The sequence below is a fragment of the Macaca mulatta genome, chromosome 2 (assembly GCF_049350105.2).
Source record: "Macaca mulatta isolate MMU2019108-1 chromosome 2, T2T-MMU8v2.0, whole genome shotgun sequence".
NCBI lineage: Eukaryota > Metazoa > Chordata > Mammalia > Primates > Cercopithecidae > Macaca > Macaca mulatta.
This window is the reverse complement of record NC_133407.1, coordinates 146,388,144-146,408,182: the sequence shown is the minus strand read 5'-3', so window position 1 is coordinate 146,408,182 and position 20,039 is coordinate 146,388,144. Positions and strand designations below refer to the sequence as shown.

The 20,039-nt window shown below is 38.8% G+C and overlaps 1 protein-coding gene across 2 annotated transcripts in view; it reads right to left on the bottom strand.

Moving 5' to 3' along the window:
- Positions 1-20,039, bottom strand: part of GRM7 (glutamate metabotropic receptor 7) — a 902,461-nt gene that overhangs the window by 149,396 nt on the left and 733,026 nt on the right. For both annotated transcript variants that reach the window (XM_015130351.3, XM_015130352.3), the window contains exon 8: positions 14,490-15,425. In XM_015130351.3, coding sequence (XP_014985837.1) covers positions 14,490-15,425 — 936 coding nt within the window. The remainder of the gene's footprint in view (positions 1-14,489; positions 15,426-20,039) is intronic.

Sequence of the window (20,039 nt, the reverse complement as noted above, 5' to 3'; positions counted from 1 at the left end):
CCTGACCATTCACATCTCATATAGGAGTCTCAGTAAGATCTATCTCCCATCTTCCTCTACTTTTCCTGTCTTTCTATCATTTTCTATTTGTTTGTTTGCACATTGTCTCACTTTTCCATAGAATATCATTTTCATGAGGGCAATGAATTTGTTTTGTTCCCCTTTCCATCCCCTGGCACCTAAACACGTACGTGGCACAGGGTGGCTTTTTGTAGACATTAGTGGGATGCATGAATAAATGTTTGAAATTGGAAAGTGCCAAAACCCAGCAAACTGGATATAACCACAAAATCACTGGAATATAAGGCTATGGATATGGGGCCATTCTTTCACCATCTGCTACCTGATAAAATCGTAATTTAATGATACCAAAAGGAGACATTTGGTGAGGCAACTGCCAGAAGCAATGATCTCATCAAAATAGTATTTTAAATGCAAAAGTGTTATTGTCGAGTCAGAGCTGCATAGAAGGATGCATTTGAGAAGATACTTTACCTAGCAAGAACATTTCCATGCATGGAAGTGCTCTTACTAAATATTGTTACATTATTGTGTAGTTATGTGTGGAAGCCCCATTCTCTTATCCATGGAAGAGGTTACCAGTCCACTCAGGTCTTCTCAGGTTTAAACTGTTCCTAGGCTGAGTGCAAGGGTAGGATTGGTGCTGGAATTCAGTTTCCCCATGTTTTCCAACACAAACTAGCTTCTCTCCAGCAGTGGACAAATGGCATATACACAAGTCGCCCTGCCACCTTATCCTCCAGGTTCATCTCCTACCATGCCTATCCTAGCTCACACTACTCTTCTAGTCATTTCTCAAATAGCCTTGGCATGCTTCTGCCTCAGCACTTGCTGGTCTTTCTACCTGGAATGCTCTTCTCTTAGATCTCCTCAGGGTTTGCTTCTTTACATCTTTGTGCAAAGGTCGTCTTCTCAGTGAGCCCTGCTCTGAGTCCCTATTCCTAATAGCAGACTGTGTGCCCCATCCTGGTATTTCTTCTCTTATCTACTTTTAAAAAAATATTTGCCACAGTCTGATTTTCTCTTTATATTTCATTTATTCATTTAAAGTCTGTCTCTATCCACTAGAATGCAGACTTGGGAATTTATCTTTTTTACCTGCTCATGCCTCCTCTGCATGCACAACAGTGGCTAGGATATAGCTACCCGCACATATGTATATGCATATTTTAATATAGATACATACAGAATGAATTAACTCATTCAATCCTCACGAAAACCTTGTGAGACAAATACTGTTGTTATTCTCATTTTACAAACAAGGAAACTGAAACCCAGAAAGATCAAGTAATTTGTCCAGGGTAAAATAATTGGTCATTTTTATTGTCCGTATCCCAGAGCATTATGTGAGTCAGGTCCTGATAAGCAACTTTCTTTGTCCCTTTCTGGCTCTGGGACCTTAGAAAAAAGACCTTAGAGGCTTTTGTAAGCCTCTATTTTCTACTCTGTAAATGGGGATGATATCAGTCCCTATTTAGAGTTTGGTGTGGAGTTTCAAAGAGGTAATCTATATGAAATGTTCAGACTGGTGATTGACACACAGAGAATGTTCAACAATTGGTGTTCTGGACTCTGATTTGCACCATCATTTTTAACAATTCTAAGTAGTATATTTTGTAGAAGTTCTATAATGCACTGTCACTTCCCTTTTGTTAGCTACTTATATTCTGGTGAACATTCTGGTACTTCTGTCTTTGAGGAAGTTTCTAATTTCTCCCCTTTCCAAAAATCCTAGAAATGGAACTACTGGGTCAAAAGTTGTTCGTACTCTAAAAGCTTTTTATATATAGCATAAAACTACCCTCCTTAAAAGATCTGATCAGTTTGGACATTGATTTGTAATAGATAAGAATATTCATTTTTCCCACATCCTCACCATCACTGTGTATTACTGTATGTTTTCATCTTTACTGTTCTGAAGACTAAAAATTATATATGAGATTGGACATTTTAATATATTCATTGAAGGAATTGATTTTGAAGTTATTTATTGAAATTGATTACCATTTTAGAAAGTCTTTTTTATGTTTAACAGTGCTTGGTCATCCTTGACCATTAGCTTTGTCTACGCAATCTTCATGACATACTCCCTTAGCAAGATTGATCTTGCACAGGCTGTTCTTGCTATAAACCTACTTTCTTATTTTCTCAGACATTGATGTACATGGCTCTCTCTAAATAGTTTATTGAGGGTAGAAACTGTATCATACTCCACAACAGATTCATTCATTCATTCTTCCATCTAATCCACAGGGATTTATTGAGCACTTACTATGTACCAGTCACTGCTCAGCACTCTAGGGATACAAAGTAGAACTGGAGACAGACCAAGGCCTTGCATTTAAGGTACTTTCATTTTAATGAGGAGATACAGGTACACATGAACAAACCAATAAGTGACATAAGTTACTGATGAATAGGAAGAAACAGAATATGACTGGGGTGGAGCTCACTTTAGCTGGGGTGGAGGAGAGTTAAGGAAGCCATGATATGTGTCTGTAGGCTGAGCTTTAAGTTCTTTGAGAAGAACACAGCATGAGAAGGTCTGTGTGACAGCCTCCTATAAAGAAGGCACATCCTGAACCAAGGTCCTGGAAAGGAAATGGCCCTGGGGTTTTCAAGAGCAGAAATACTATCAGCAAGACTGAAGAGAAGTCAGCAAGGATGAGAAGAAATTGGAAATGAAGGTCAGAAAGCTAAGAAAGCAATAGATTATCTAAGGCAGGTCTGGTAAGCTTTTCTGGTAAAATTCTGGTTTATAAATATTTTTAGCTTTGCAGGTCATATAATCGCTGTCACAGCTATTCAACTCTGTCTTTGTAGCAATAAAAGCAATGATAGGCAGTACGTAGATGAATGGATGCAGCCGTATTCCAATAAACCTTATTTATAAAAACAAGTTGCTCATTGGACAGGCCCATGGGCTGTATTTTGTGATCTTGAGCTAAACCTCCTGGGCTCTAAGAAAGAGTTTGAATACTGTCCTAATTGTAATGGTGGCAGGGAGGCAATGATAATAATAGTAACAGTAAGAAGCCGCTGGAAGGTTTTCTAAAAAGCAAGTGATGTGATCCTCACTGGTTGGGGTTGCAGGTCATGTTACAGGTGCTTTAAAATGGATTGTTAAATAACAGGGGGACATTCTGAATGAAAAGGAAATTATTTTAAAACTCGATCTCCTAGAATATCTAGCTCAGGGGTGGTAGGCACTGAAGGAATAAAGATAGTATCACTACAGGGAACAAAAACCTTTCTTAGTTGCTGTTTCAGAACATCTACTAGTCAGGGTTTTTTTTTTAGACCTGTATGAAGGGAGGCCTTGGATCAAAAAATCACCGTTGGTTATAAGTCAAGCAATGAATTGGAACATAAAGCTGAATGGGAGCACACAGGCACATTAGAGAGACAATTTTCAATTTGAGGCATCAGAGGACCTGTTATAGACACCAGTGCTTCTGCATCAGCTAGACTGATTGTCAGTGTCACCATTAAGAAATCATTTCCTTACATTTTCTTTTCCTAACAACTGCAGTAGGAAGCTGGATTTCTATGAGAAAATCAAATGATGATTCCTTTCATTTCCCAAACCCCTTTATTAGGATCTAAAATTCAATAAGCTTGCTTACCAATCATCCACACAGCTCTCAACCCTGGAATAATATGGGACGTCTCCTCTTACCTGGCCATTTCTAGAGATTTCAGTCCAAGGACTGTGCCATTAACTTGCCTCTACTGTTTATTTACTGTTGCCATATTGTCAACAATGAAGCATCTTAAGATTCTGACCCATTCTTAGTAAACTGTAACTGGGTAATGTCCCAATTTAGAAACTAATACAAAGGTTCCAAGGCCTTATAAAACACTTATCCCAGCCAGGCGCGGTGGCTCAAGCCTGTAATCCCAGCACTTTGGGAGGCTGAGACGGGCAGATCACGAGGTCAGGAGATCGAGACCATCCTGGTGAAACGCCGTCTCTACTAAAAAATACAAAAAACTAGCTGGGCGAGGTGGCGGGCGCCTGTAGTCCCAGCTACTCTGGAGGCTGAGGCAGGAGAATGGCGTGAACCCGGGAGACGGAGCTTGCAGTGAGCTGAGATCTGGCCACTGTACTCCAGCCTGGGCGACAGAGTGAGACTCCATCTCAAAAAAAACAACCACCAAAAAAAAAAACCACTTGTCCCTATGCTGTCCACTCACTAAAGATTTGGGAAAAAAAGATCAGCATTTAAGTTGAACCTCAGTATATGGCAGTAGAAACATCTATGTGGTTCTTTACTCTTCGGTTAATTTCTTTAAAAAAATAATGCACAAGGTATTTCCATACCTCAAGATCTAGAACATGAAAATAAAAGAGAATGATCTGATTGCTGGGTTAAAACCAAGGGCTCCATTCATCCGGCATTTGGTGTCACACCAGGCAGCAGCCTTCACCTCATCAACAATTTAATTTGGCCATGATGCCTCAACCCAGTAACTTTGACAGGGAACTGGGAAGGTTACCAGAGAAACACAACGGAATTGACAGAATTGGAAGGCAGATTTCGCCAGCCTAAATATCTGACCTTGATGCTAAAACCCAATCATTACAGTCTGATCTAGGGCTTTGGGTCTGTTAGCCAGAATCTTCCAAGTATGAACAACTGACTCCTTATATATAAATCAAGCCTTTTTTGGAAACAATCTAAGTCCTTTGCAAGCGATAAATCACTAACATGAGATCACATCTAAGTTGAAAGTGAGGATGAAGAGCCTGCAATATGAAAAGGAAAATGAGATGTTTTGTTTCAGTCATTCATTTGTCCACCAATAGATTTCTACTGATTACTTACTGAGTGTGAGTTTCCTCCTGCAGGTATATAGAGACATCGAGAGCTTCAAGGAAGTGCTAGTTTAGTGGCATTAACTTGTCTTTTACATTCCTTGCCACAGTATACCTTGCTCTATGATCTCTCTATTGACTATTTGTGACCTGTTTTCTTCCCCAACACCATCATGTACATGTGACTTAGATGGGAAAATGTGGCTTTTGTTGAGTTGGGATATTCCACAGGGGTCCTCTTTGAAGCCTGCAATTGGATACCTATTTATTTGAGGTTGTTCACTTCTCAATGCTTTATGACTCAAAAACTTTATGGCCAAACCCAGTCAGACCAATAGAGCCAAATGTGGTCCTGAGCTGGGTGGGTAGAGAGCAACCAAATGTATTATAATAGGTAACAAGCTGAGCCATCTGAAGGTGCACAACTCCACAGCAGGTGGCATGTGCCCTGAACTCTTATGCCCCAAGTGCCAGTCATTGGAGGATAGCTTTATTCATTAGGAACTGCTTACAGTTCAATAGCCAGAGATCCATTATACTCAGAAGAAACTAGTGTTGTGGTAACGTACTGAGAATATACCAAAACAAGGAAGGCTGTATATGGGCAGTATTTCTAGTATATGGATATTTTTCAACAACAGTTCTTGTGATTACCCATAATATACATCCATTATGATGGTGTTGCAGTCTCATTCCAATGTCTCATGCTTTACTTGGGGAGGGAGGCCATAGATTGAAGTCAGTGTTCAACTTTCCTCTCCACCAAATATCCTATGAAGCAGAGATGGGAGGAGAATCATATGCTGAGTTCTCATCTAACGTTCTTTGGTATGAGGGGTTTACTGGCCTCTTTCTGAAGGGGGATGTAAAGGTACTATAAGTGACTGCCAGTTCTGATCCAATTTTTGCTCTAAGGGACTCTTCTCATTCTTCCGCACTCTATAGGTTGTGTGCTAACCTGGGTCTAAAAATATGAGCATTAGGAAAGTCCATTTAAATCATGATTGGTAGCCAGTGCCTGTCTTTCCAGGGTAAAATTTCACATCTTAACTGTCATGCAATCCATTACTTATAAGCAATGAGTAATTTTCTAAAGCGTAAGCCCAGGCAAGTCACACTACTATCCTATAAATCATTGAAATACTTCTCCCCTTGTTTAAAGAACAAAGTCCAAGCTCCTTAATAGGGCACACAGGATCTTCTAGGGCTTTACCTCTACCTGTCTCTCCAGTGTCCGCTCTTACAATCCTGCTAATTTATACTAAAGCCTCCCCTGACAGTTCCCCCAGATATGTGACTATTTTACCTTCTGGGGACCTTCCAGCCAATGCCTAGATAGACATATTTTGCTATGTGGAACCTAGGGTAGAAGAATAAAGTTATCCTTTACTGAGTATTTACCATGTGGTAGAGAGTGTTTAAAGAGCTTTACATGCTCTAATTTGCACAATTCTAATATCATTACAAATATATTTCTAGGTTCAGTACTGTGCAAATAGGCCAGTTGGCATAAGGCCACTTAATGATTACATTTCAAGAAAAAAAGAGGAAGAGGAGAGAAAGAGAAGGGTTTCTGTACAAAGCAATTTGTCATGGGTTTGTGGAGGTATAATTAATATATAATAAACTATTCATGTTGAAGTATGCAAATTGATCAATTTTGACTTATATATCTGTGAATCCACCTCCACAGTCAGGAGAGTGAACATGTATTACCCCCAAAATTTTCTCATGCCCCTTTGTAATTTTTCAGCCCTTCCCTGATTATTCACAGACAACATCTGATTTCTGTCACTACAGATTAATTTGGATATTTAAAAATTGATATAAATTGAATCATACAGTATATATTCTTTTATGTTCAGGGTCTTTTAATCAGCATTATTTGGAGATTTATCCATGCTGCTCAATGCATCCATTGTCCATTGCAGTTTTTTTGAGACAGAGTCTGGCTCTGTTGCCTAGGCTGGAGTGCAGTGGTGTGATCTTGGCTCACTGCAACCTCTGCCTCCTGGGTTCAAGCAATTCTCATGCCTCCACCTCCCAAGTAGCTGGGTTTACAGATGCACACCACCATGCCTGGCTAATTTTTGTATTTTAGCTAGAGACAGGGTTTCACCATGTTGGCCAGGCTGCTCTTGAACTCCTGACCACAAGTGATCCACCCACCCCAGCCTCCTAAAGTGCTGGAATTACAGGTGTGAACCACTGCACCCAGCCTGGTCCATTGCTTTTTACTGCAGAGTAGTATTCCATTTTGTAGATAAATCCATCCCAATTTGTTTATCCATTTTACCTTTTCAGGAACACTTGGGTTGTTTTCATGGTGGGGCTATTAGAAATGAAGCTACAAAAAAAAATCCTCATGTACAAGTCTTTACATGAATACACTATTTCCTTTCTCTTGGGTAAAATACGTAAGAGGAATGGCTGGAGCAGTATGGTAGGTATATGTTTAATTTTTAAAAATACCTGCCAAGCTGTTTTCCAAAGTGCTTGTACCATGTTTTATATTCCCACTGGGAGTATATGAGCATTCTAGTTGTTCTTTATCTTCATTAGCATCTTGCATCATCACTCTTTTGAGTTTGTACGCTAAGCAATTTAAATATTTTATTTTACTTAAAACTAGATGTAGGAATAATTAGACCTATGGTAAAGAGGAAAGAAGTGAAGACCAAATAAGTTAAGTGATACATCCAGAATGTACAATGATAAGGCTCAAAGCAGTATAGGATGGTGGAGTAGAAGAAAATGCCCAAATAAACCAGCTTCTAGGACCGCAAGAAAAGAGGGTAAATGAGACTGGAAAGAATTCACAATTGGGCCAGTATTGTGACCTATAGTCTATGGAGCCGAGGATTTGGCAGTCCCCTGAGTGCCCATCAGCACACCATGCTCTGTTATGGTTTCCTGTGCTTTGAGAAAGGTTCTTTCTGAAAATGAGAGATGGTCTCTGATGCCTTGAGAAAAGCTAGGGAATGAACATGTGTCAGTTTATCCCAGTTCTGCTTATAAAGGTGAGGCCTGGGTCCCTATGGCTGTGTCTCTTAGTGGCTGAGGCCTCAAAGTGCAAGAAACCTAGGGGGAGAAGTGAGCTCCAGGGAGTTCTCCATGGGAGGTGGCAGGAAGATTCAAGGTCTGTTGTTGAGTCTTCCCTTTTAGAAGGAATTTCTCTTTCTGAGTATCTCTCTGTTCAAACTTTCAGTGATTAAAACCTTTCTTTTAATGTTGTAAGCTATTCCCTTATTTGTTTTAGCTCAGTTCAGTTTTATACAGGCCCTCGATATTTACCTGCTGAAGTAGCTATTCTAGCTAAAGCAAGGGTCTAAGATGGTTGAGACTCCAATTATCCTAGGTGACTGCATCTGAAAATAGTTGATTCATTATGGCAGGAAGAAAAAGGACTGCACCACCCCAAGCCACTGCTAACATCAGCCTTGCAAACAGCTGGTTTCTGACAGCTGTTTAGAGAGAAACTCAGTTATCACCAAGGTCACAGCAGGCAACAGAAAGAAAATAGTTTCATAGGCTTCTGATAGAAACACGAACAGACAAAACCAAACAGTAGAGGCAAGACCTCAGCAACCAGTATGAGTTCCTATCACAGCATGAGTGCACAAATGGCATCAGCAAAAACTATGTACTGGGACACCTCTCTCTCCTGTGTTCCAAAGCAAGGTGAAGATTCTTACCAAGCATGCTAGAAGAGAAAATATGGATTTTTGTTTTAAAATAAGTTTGGGTATGTGTGTAAATATGTTTATGTTTATATGACTGGAAGTTACAACCAGATGATTGGACAATGATTGTCTCTAGTATGTGGGATAATGAGAGTTCTCTTTCTTTGGCTAGTTGTTGTTGATAAGAGAGATTACTTTGGGAGGCTGAGGTGGGCATATTACGAGGTCAGGAGATCGAGACCATCCTGGCTAACACGATGAAACCCCGTCTCCACTAAAAATACAAAAAATAAGTCAGGCGTGGTGACAGGCGCCTGTAGTTCCAACTACTCTGGAGGCTGAGGCAGGAGAATGGCATGGACCTGGGAGGCAGAGCTTGCAGTGAGCCAAGATCATGCCACTGCACTCCAGCCTGGGCAACAGAGTAAGACTCTGTCTCCAAAAAAAAAAAAAAAAAAAAAAATTAAATAGTGGGCAATGTTATTTTCTAAATTAAACATTTTGAAAACTGTATTTCTATTAACAACATAACACAAAATAAAAGATAAGACTTACTCTACTCACATATTTTCTTAATGCTTAAAAAGTCCAAAATAGCTTTCAAACCTGCTCCATCTTTTTCAGTCCCTTAAGCTTTCTTCAAACCAGTGCCATCTTTTGTCAAATTATTATAATAGATACTCAACTAGTTTTCTTACCTCTAGCTGCTTTTCACCCTCAAGCACTATTTCTAAAATTCTCAATTCAAAATACCCTATGCTCACATTTCTCCTACATTTAGAAATTTCTGCTGACTCTTCATAGCTTCAAGGAGAAAATTCAAACAGAGCCTTTCACAATTTGGCTTTGCTGCTTTTTACCATATCTTTGCCTCTGCTATAGAGTCCAGCCCTACAAAACGAGAGGGTGGTGGAATTGCATCAGAGGAAAGATCATGCAGAATTCAACAGGCACATAAGGCAATAATTCCTCTTAAGGTAGAACAGGTATTTCAGCTTACAAGCTACAATATTTTAAATTAACTTGACCCACTATGTGGAAAAGATGGGCCTCTTGCCAAAAGTTAATTTGGAATTCACATTATTCCAAAATTTGCACATAAAATGATGTTTCATTAATTCTGATTATACTCTCACATTTTATGAGTCAAAGTCCATGTAAGTGCAATCTGTCTCTTCTCTATGTGCTATGTATTGAAAACACTGTCCCTCACTTTTTAACATGTAATATAATTTCTTATACGTTGTCATGCCACTTTTTCTGCCTCTAAATTTTAGTCCACTTGTCATATTTTCTGTGAAGCTCCTTCTCCATGTGTCTGTCCTTCATTCTTTGTGCTACAACTGTCATATTTCTCACGCTTATTCAGTGTTTGTTTGAAGACCTACGTTGACCATTAGTGTATGAGTTCCTAATGGAAAATGCCACTGTTTTATCTCTGCATCACAGTCCTTAACAGAGTACCAGGGGCACAGTACATGCATTGTAAGTTTAACTACTGAAATACCATGAGAAAAATTTAAGCAAATGAAATAGTACAGAAGCATAAACTAATACATAGCTTCCTAAGAGAACCAGGGCTGCTCCTTGCTGTATGGCATTTGGCAATTTAACAAAAAAGGTTTGTAATCAGAGACAAAACCAACAAGAATTAAAGCACACCCCAATTCCCTGACTATTCTTTAAGTAGATTAATCTTTACGAAAACTATCATTGGTTTTCACACAATGACAGCAAACAGCTGAATGGGAAGAAGCATCAAGAATCCGAAACTAAATCAGAAATAGCAATGGATTTCAAATTCCAGTTCTGATTTGTTAATAGTCCTTGTCTTAAACTGTATAAAAAAAGATTTCAAGACCATACCAGAGTACAGGGGAAGTGTGTCATAATTGATTAGTGATGTCTGCCTTGGGTATGGATGGAGAAACATTTATCTACCTGCCAAATATTTCTGATCCCTGTATTAGTTCTGGGCAGATTTTAGTTTGTGTTTAGATTCTGAGGCGCTATCTGTTACATGTAGAAGATCAAAAGGTCTTGGTCTATATTCTCAGCCTCACAAGAAATACTGCTGGGGAACACCACTGTCTACCTATTCTATTGGTATCTCTGGTCCCAAGACCAGGGACTTGGTTCTGACTTTTTAATGGTCTCTGGCCCAAGTCTTGGGACTGATGCTTCATTTAGACATTCTAATCTTTGACTTTGTCTTTGACTGTGGATTAGTGTCTTTCTGATCTCCTGGTTCCTTGATTTCTGGACCTTCACTTTGCTTGAAATGAGAGTTAATTGATTCCCAAAGGTTCTGAAGTTAAGAATCAAGTAAATATTTACAGGATGTCTTCTGTAAATGGGAAGAAAGTAGTAAGGCTTTTAAAAAGTATGGTTGGTATCTACTGGCATTTTTCCAGCAAACTTGAAAAGTGAATAGTTCTATGCCCCATTCTAGACCTGTCAAACCAGTAGGGGATTACAGGGTTGGGGAGATATGTGATAATTTGTTAAATTCCTCAGGGGATGATCATGAACATGAACACAATTTGAAGAACCACTGAGATAAGAACCCTGAACTGGCTCAAAGTTTGCCTATAGTTGCCCCAATTCGGTCATTTAGTGACCAAAGGCTCCAGTGCAAATCAAGTTACTTAAGTTTTGTAATGTACTCTGGTTCTGTTATAATATGCACAGAAAAGTGGCCTGTGGGTGCCATTTTAGAGGACACAATTCTTTCTTCAAGCCACTTTCCTTTTTAGCAATTTTCTCTGTCCTTCAATTGCCTCAATCTTTTTCTTTTTCCTCTTCTTACCATCCTCCTATCTAAACAAACACACTTGTACACAAAGGAAGACCTTTGAGAACCTATGATCCCATTCCTTGTGTATCAAGATCATTTTCCCTTTGTAGAGTGACATTGCACAAAGCATGTCTCCCTGCCTGTGTATAAGGATATGCTGACTTACCTAGAAAACTCTTCAGGCAATAACTGGCTACAAAGCTCCAGATGAACATATCATCTATAGAATTTTTCAGATTTTGACAGGGTAGGCTGCATGTTCCCTACCTGAAGCATACTTCTTTTCCTAGATGTGCAACTCTCTGTATAGATACAAACACAAGGCAAGCTTTTGCTTTTTATAGAAAATATTCTAGTACTCAACAGATAGTGCCAGAACAAAATAATGGGATGTTATCACATCACACTGGGCCAGCCAGCTTCCACTGTGCTATTGATGTACCAGTTTTAGTGTGTTCCTGCATCATTACATCACCTAAATATAATTCCTGAATCATTCCCTTGTGGTTACAGTTCACCACTTCCATCCCTGGCCACGTGGTAAGATGCTCATTCTAGAAGTCATGGGGTTAACAATGATAAAACAAGATAGCAGTGTCTTCCATATCCTCCTTAATAAAAGCAAAAATAAACTTCATGGGGGTTAATATTTTGCAAAAAAATAAAAATAAATAAATAAGGAAAAGAACACTGCTTGCTCTTAATGTTGTGCTAATAAATTTGACAGAAGTTTTTACAGATATTCCTAGCATAATCAATATAAATTCAATTTCTTGAAACAGTAAATTGTTATTACTGAACTCACTGCCTAATCTTATTTTTCCTGTTATAACTCTTTGATTTAAAACACTTAAACTGTTAGATCTAAAGAAAAATGAAAAAGCTGTGATTTTGTAGGTTGCTGGCTTGGCAAAAATCCCTTCTGATGTGATCTCTTTGATAATGTGCCACTTTCCACATTTTAAATGCCATAGATTCATGTATACACGCTGGTATTTTCTCATTGGTTGTGCATGCTTCTCTAGCCATATGCCTATAAGTGGATGTGCATTTTCATATAATAACTTACTGTTCCCATTTGGCAATTCTGTGCCTTTAATTGTGTCAATCAACCACGTAAAATTTCATAACCTATTGAGAATACCCAAAGAAAAATACGTGCCTTTTAAAACTCTGGTATAAAAAGCACACTGCTTGAAGACAGCTTAAATTTCCCCACACTCCAATTCTACCAACACATTGTTCTCTAGAACAATTAGAATTTAATTCCTGAAACCTTGTTTTAATTTCAGATTTTTAAATGAATGTATAAATTATACCTGTGACCTTACTGAAAAGATCCATAATCATGACAAGAAATGAAAAATGAAATGGTAGAGACATATATTGTCAAACAGGCATTACAATCAGACTCATCTATAAAACCACTATAATTATTTTTCCTTTTTATATTCCTCAAGAATAAACTTATGGGAAAGGTTTTATGTCTTTAACCTGTTGCATGAGGTATTGAGTTGTTTTAATAACAAAATAATTATTATCTCCATAGGCTTTTATGATACTCATCATTCCCTATAAAAAGTTCAATAGTTATTAACTTACCAGCATATATTTGGGGATTTTTTTTTCTTCTCTCTATTGTATTTTACCACTCTAACTCATATTTTACTATTCCCTTGGCCCAGGAATACACAGAAGAAATAAAATGATATTCAAGTTGGTTTCACAGACAGTAAACATACATTATGAAATTGAAACATGCTACGCTTATTGAGCATATATTTTAGAAGAACTTTCTCTAAAATACTTTATGACTAAAACCATAATCTGGAACTATTCACTCTCCTTGATTTTAGATTCTGTGTGGCTTCATGAAATATTTACTTTTTTAAAAACACAGTTCAAAATTATAGCCCCTCTGAATTACACAATTTAGGTAAAATACATCTTTTCAGCTGGAAAACTAGAAGCCATTAATCCTTTGTATGATTATATGGAGAACAGAGGTAACAAAGAAAAACTAGAGTAATCTAATTCTGGGGTACACAGGTTGTTGTAAATTTTTAGACATTCTGAGTCAATCCTTGTTTTTCCCACTTAAGTCCCTGAATGTTTCAGAGATTTGTCCAAAGTAACATGGAAGCAGACTAGACCCCCGATGTGCTAACATCTAATCAAGCTATCCCTAGACCCTCTTGTGCTGAGTATGTCAGTTAGAACTCTAGGTCACAGTTGTACTAACCTGCCAGAGCTGCCTACATCCAGTGAAAGACACCATATCTTATCAGTATCAATATATTAGGGTTGATATTACATGAAACTATAGCCACGTGGGTGAGTATAGGAGTCAGATGTATAAGAATCATGTCGGAATCTGCCATAGAATTGTCTAAATCAAAGATTCACAAGACTTATAACTACCTGGAAGGTGCGTGTGAACTAGCAAATATGTTGGCCTCAAAGTTTCACAGCTTGATGACACTAGCTCTGCACCAAATATTGACTCTTCCTCTTTCAGAAAGTCATGTCTCTGATCTCACTATGAATTGCTGGATGTGATTAATGTCCATCTAGTTGTAGGGAGACTACAGTGAAATGCTAACCAAATCTTTCCTATAGTCACCCACCTGGGTATATATTGTGCATATACAACTGGGCAACTCTGTTCTGTTGTAAAGCTTGAGTACTAGATGCAATGGACAGCAATAGCCTAGGTAGCCACTAGGAAGAGAGAGAGAGCATTTACACTGGTGATAATAATGACCATCACACACTCCCCCACCTGGAGGAGAAGGTACTATGCTCCTCTTTTCCTATCCCCCAAAAATATGTGGGTAAGTGGAGAAGGTGGGGAATAAATGAGTATGAAGGGTTATTTTAGATAGATTAGATAATTTTATACTAGATAATCTCTCATTACATTTAATAATTCTATAATTTAATTAATTTGAAAATGCTACATCTGGTTGGTTTCCAGCGGAATGAATGTGGCTCAGTTTTAGATTCTTAGAGCACTGAAGTCTACTAGACCTTGAATTGGTTCTCTACTCTTGGGAATACCATTCTGCATATAGAGAACTTCTTACTTTATACAATCAATTTGGTTTCAGTACTTACAAAAATCAACACATTTTCAAAAAAACATGTTATGATGTGCATTTTCACTTACCTTTTCCGCTGATTGAGCGGTGCCAAAAAAAATTGGAATGAAGGCAAGCCATACTATACATGTCGTGTACATAGTGAATCCAATGGGCTTGGCTTCATTAAAATTCTCTGGTACACCCCGAGTCTTGATGGCATACACAGTACATGTGACCATGAGAAGAATGCTATATCCCAAGGAGCAAATGATTTGGAGATCTGTAATGTCACACTTGAGAACTCCTCTGGCTTGCTCAGGGTTCATCGTCTTATGTTCATCATAGTCTATGATGATGTTGGGTGGATCAACACCAAACCAAATGAAAACCCCTAGAAGCTGAACTGATATTAAACTGGAAGTGATTGCCAGTTGTGATGTTGGGCTTATGAGTCTGGGAGCTGTTACCGATTTCTTGCCCTGCTCAAATATGCGATAAATCCGATTTGTTTTCGTCAAGAGGGCTGCATAACTGATGCACATACCCAAGCCCAAGAAAACACGCCGGAAAGAACACACTGCCACATCAGGTTTGGCAATCATCAGGAAAGTGATGATGTAGCAAAGAAAGATGCCCGTCAAAAGAACATAGCTGAGTTCCCGCCCAGATGCCCGGACAATGGGCGTGTCATTGTAGCGGATGAAAGTGGCCATAACAAAGATGGTGGCAATGATCCCCAACATTGCCAGGAAGACAGGAATCACAGCCCAGGGGGAGTGCCACTCCAGTTTGATGATGGGAATATCTTGGCATCCGGTTCGATTTTCATTGGGCCTCTGGTCATAGGGACAATGCTGGCATGTCATCTCATCAAACTGGTACTGGTAACCATCGCAAGGCTCACAGGTCCAACAGCAAGGAGTTCCTTTCTGTGTCTTCTTTCTCTGTCCAGGCTTACATGGTAGTGTGCACACTGAGGGAGGTATCTCTCGGACTCCTTTACCCCACTGCATGTCTTCTATCTGTAACATAAGAAAGAAGAAGGTGAATCAGGCAGATTCTTCAAGAGAGTAGAAAAAGAACACCAGCAACAAACAGTACTCATGGCAAGTGACATTTCAGCTGTGATGAGGTTGAATTAGCTTTCCCTCAGCTTGCAAGAGTTACAAGTATGATTTGAGCCCATACCATAGGACTCCAGCATCCTCGCTCTTCACCATTAGTGTGTTCTCAACATGCCAGATCTTAAGAATTCCCTGAGGCGATACAAATTCCCTCTTCCCATTCCTGACTTTCCAAATATGAACATCCTGAAAAAGAACCTGAGGGGCTGTATTTATAACAAGTGCCCAGAGGATTCTTGTGAGCAGATAAATTGAGAAAAACTGGCATGCAGTCTACTGTCTTCCCCTGGGTAATAAGTGTAAATGTCCCCAATCAAGTAAAAAACAAAAACAAGAAACTACGGCAGTACGAAAAGCTACACTCACCTCCTTTGTTAGGTGTTTTATTTTTTAAAAATGTTCTAAAATTATTTTGGATAATACTGTAGTGCTGGCTATCTTCCCTAAAATTCTGTAAGCATTACTGTCATTTTCACTGAGAACTTTTGCAGCAATGTGAATCTATTATCACAGGGGAGAAGTGGGGCTTACTACTGAAGGCTTTAATTGTATTAGACTATTTCCTATGAATTCAGGAATTATTTGATAAGAAAATAATATGGTCTGGAAACGTTTCAAGGTTGGCCATCCCCCATTTGCAGATGACATTTAGACTATCCTAGAGGAGAATGTATTTGCTTAATTGAAACACTGGTTTTCTGGAGGGCAACATAACCAGCAGTGTTCTGAGAAATAATGGCATTAGATACAACAGGAAACTTTACTATTGGGTGGAAATCTCATTAGAGTAGGCATCTCTCCTCTTTGCCAGCACAGCATCTGCTCTTTCTCTTCCCTGGTATCAGTTCCTCAGATTCCTTTTCCATATGCTTTCTGTGCAGTTGAACTTACACTGAAGCTCTTGGGTTGTGCACATGACCCAGGCCTAACCAATTAGTATATTGTAGTGGTTCTCAAAATTAAGAATGCATCACAATTATATGGACTTGTTACAATAAAGTCTGCAAGATTTTCTGATTCATTGGATCTGGGATGTGGCCTGAGGAATACGCATTTTTTGTTTGTTTGTTTGAGACTGAGTCTCACTCTGTCGCCCAGGCTGGAGGGCAGTGGCGCGATCTCGGCTCACTGCAAGCTCCAACACCCAGGTTCACGCCATTCTCCTGCCTCAGCCTCCCGAGTAGCTGGGACTACAGGCGCCCGCCACCACGCCTGGCTAAGTTTTTGTATTTTTAGTAGAGACGGGGTTTCACCGTGTTAGCCAGGATGGTCTCGATCTCCTGACCTCGTGATCCGCCTGCCTCGGCCTCCCAAAGTGCTGGGATTACAGGCATCAGCCACTGCGCCCGGCCAGGAATATGCATTTTTAACAAGATCCCAGGTGATGCTGCTGAGGATTGTTCAGGAACCACATTAGTCAACTACTGATACATTCCAACCTCCTGGCCACAGAGATTGGGTCAGAGATGGCATAATTATGTCCCAGGTCATAGAATTTAATGTCATGACTTTTTCTGAGGTCCCATAGGATAAAAATATTTGTTTTCATTGGACTCAGAGTTTCTAGGATATAAGGTGGCTAGTGCTGATGGCTAAAAGAAGGAGTTTATTAGAGACAGAAGCCAACATAGAGGGAAGTTAAGTGGAAAGACAAAGATCACTGGTGAGCTTGTTTGAGTTCCTGGATATAGTTATCCCCGAAGCAAGAATTTTCCTAGACTATGACATTATTTAAGCCAATAAATTTATCTATTTTAAAATACTTTGAACTTTATTATTAATCCTTGCAACCAAGAGTCCTGAGCAATATATGCATGAAATAGTTTTAGTATTCACAAGTCACAAAAGATGTACTACCTCTGCAAGTTAAACAGAATAATTCCAATTAACAATTAAGGCTGATTTTCCCCATAAGTAGTTAATTGAATTTTTAATACAATTGAACTAAACAATAGACTAGAAAAATACTGGAAAGTCTGAGACATGTTTTCAAGTGCATAATTTTAAGACATAAAGGCAAAAGATAAATAATATGTTGCATATTGGAATTTCAGTGTTGTGTTAATATACTGAATGAAATGCATAGCAGAGAGTGATTCTTCCATCAATGCTTGAATGTGAACTACATTCAAATTCTGAATTGGATGTAGTTAACTCAGAAAAATAAATGGCTCAGGAGTTAAACTTGGTAAAACAGCATAACCTTTTAATGGTTGAATTTAAACTTTAACCAGAGACCCAAGTATCTTCAGATGACTCTAGTGTGAACTTATTTTACCAAGCATAAAACCCAAGTCAGCACTAATAAATCACTAACTATAAAGCACAATCTTCTCTTTCTCAATATGATAATTTTTGAGACAATAAGTCACTGGAAGCCATCTCAAAGTCATAAAATTAGGGAAATAACTTATGACAGGAGAGAAAGATATGCATTGACTTTACAAATGTCAAATTTCAAGAATTGGGAACTAAAAAAATTGCTGGTATTAATACAACAAAGATAAATACATTTGCTTGATTTCAACATTAGTGGTTACTAATGTGCCACATAATTAAACTTTACAGGAATAAATGTAGGGCTCCTACAAATATATAAACAAATTATTATCATATGTAATACCTTACAGCCAGTTTCAAATGCTGCCAACTCATTATTTTTCTGTTGGAATAAAACAAAATACCTGGCAATGCTGCACAGCTTTTTATTTTCTCAACTTATCCAAATATATACAAGAGCTGTAACCATGGACATCACACTGACTGATCACTTCATTTGTTTTCATTTTTCGTTTAAAGCAGGTTTCAACTCAATTTAATTGTATATGTTAAACCAACAAAGATTCCTCCCGCTCCAGATGGATAAAAGTCTCATTTACTCCCTTTGCTAACAAAAATCATTATTGCAAATATAATCTGTGTTCCACGAAGGTACTGATTAACCTTTAAAAGCTCTAGTAAATGAGAATTTTGTTAATATGATGTGTAACATAATTTTGTTAATATGATGTGTACCCATCCACACAGATACGCTGCCTTGTTTCATAAGAAATAATCAGCTGCAAATGCCCATGGGTATCTATTTTAAAGGAAGATAATTATTTAATGCTATGAAAATCAAGTCTAATGTCAGTTTACTTTTCAAGAAGGCTAACAGGAATGTAAATTTCAAGTTTCTCCTAAACTCTGCAAAAAAACTGTGTTTCAGTTAGCTGGAAAGCCAGATGTAAGGTGCAGAAAGATCAAGAAAAAGACTGACGTGTTTATCATCTTCTTCATTAGAAGATGCAAGTTTACATTTCTCCATAAAGATGCATTTTCCCCCTGGACATCCAAGGTTTATGGCTTTAGGGTACCTGGTCTGCTTAGTAGGTGGCTCCTGGGGAAGGGCTCTTGAGATCCTAGCTTTTGGCAAGAGAACAGAACTTTACATCTCCATCTCATAACAAAAACTGACACTATACATGGCAAATAGATTGCACAGATAAATGGATCAATAGTTTAGGCAAAGAGCAAATTATGCAGTTCTGGTCAAAGAAAGCAAAAATAAGCTGCTTGTAGAGTCCTAGGAAAGTGTTTTTCATTCTTATACAAGTGGAACAAAGAACGACTATGCTATTGTTAACTTAAAAAAAGAAACTCAGACAGACACGCTGTCTGGAACAAAAGATTTCATTTGGGAAGAGCAAAGGGTTGTAACCCGGGGTGTGCAGCACACCCAAGCAAAATTAAGACAAAGGAAAGACACCCACACAAATCGCTTTGAAAGAAAGGTCACTGGTCTCAGAAGCTCACTACAGGAGTTGTCATTAGTTCACTGGGGGAGGTAGTCATTGGTAGGCAACTGTCCTGATCTGAGGTTCTTATCTGAAATACTGTAGGCCAGAGAAAATTCCTGTGAGAAGCTCTTCTTGCTGTTTGCAAGCTATGAGCAAGACATTCAGGGATGCAAGTATGTCAGCTTCTTTGTTATGGCCCTCACTAACTCTATTTTGGTTAGTGTTTTGACATGTGACTCTATTTTGTACTTCTCACTTCCACACTGCCTTCAGCCTTTGAACTTTGATTTGTGCATACATGATGGTTGGAGCTATAGCAGCCATTTTTCAACAAGAAAAAGACAAGCTGGCTGGGCACAGTGGCTCACGCCTGTAATCCCAGCACTTTGGGAGGCTGGGGCAGGTGGATCACGAGGTCAGGAATTCAAGACCAGCCTGGCCAACATGGTGAAACCCTGTCTCTACTAAAAATACAAAAATTAGCCTGGCATGGTGGCAGGCGCCTGTAATCCCAGCTGGTCAGGAGGCTGAGGCAGGAGAATTGCTTGAACCTGGGAGGCAGAGGTTGCAGTAAGCCGATATTGCACCTCTGCACTCCAACCTGGGCAACATAGCAAGACTCCGTCTCAAAAAAAAAAAAAGAAAAAAAAAAAAGCCTAAGACACACAGCTCATATGCTGAGGATGGCAAAAAATAAAGAAGACAGAAAGACAGACTAAAAATAATTTACACC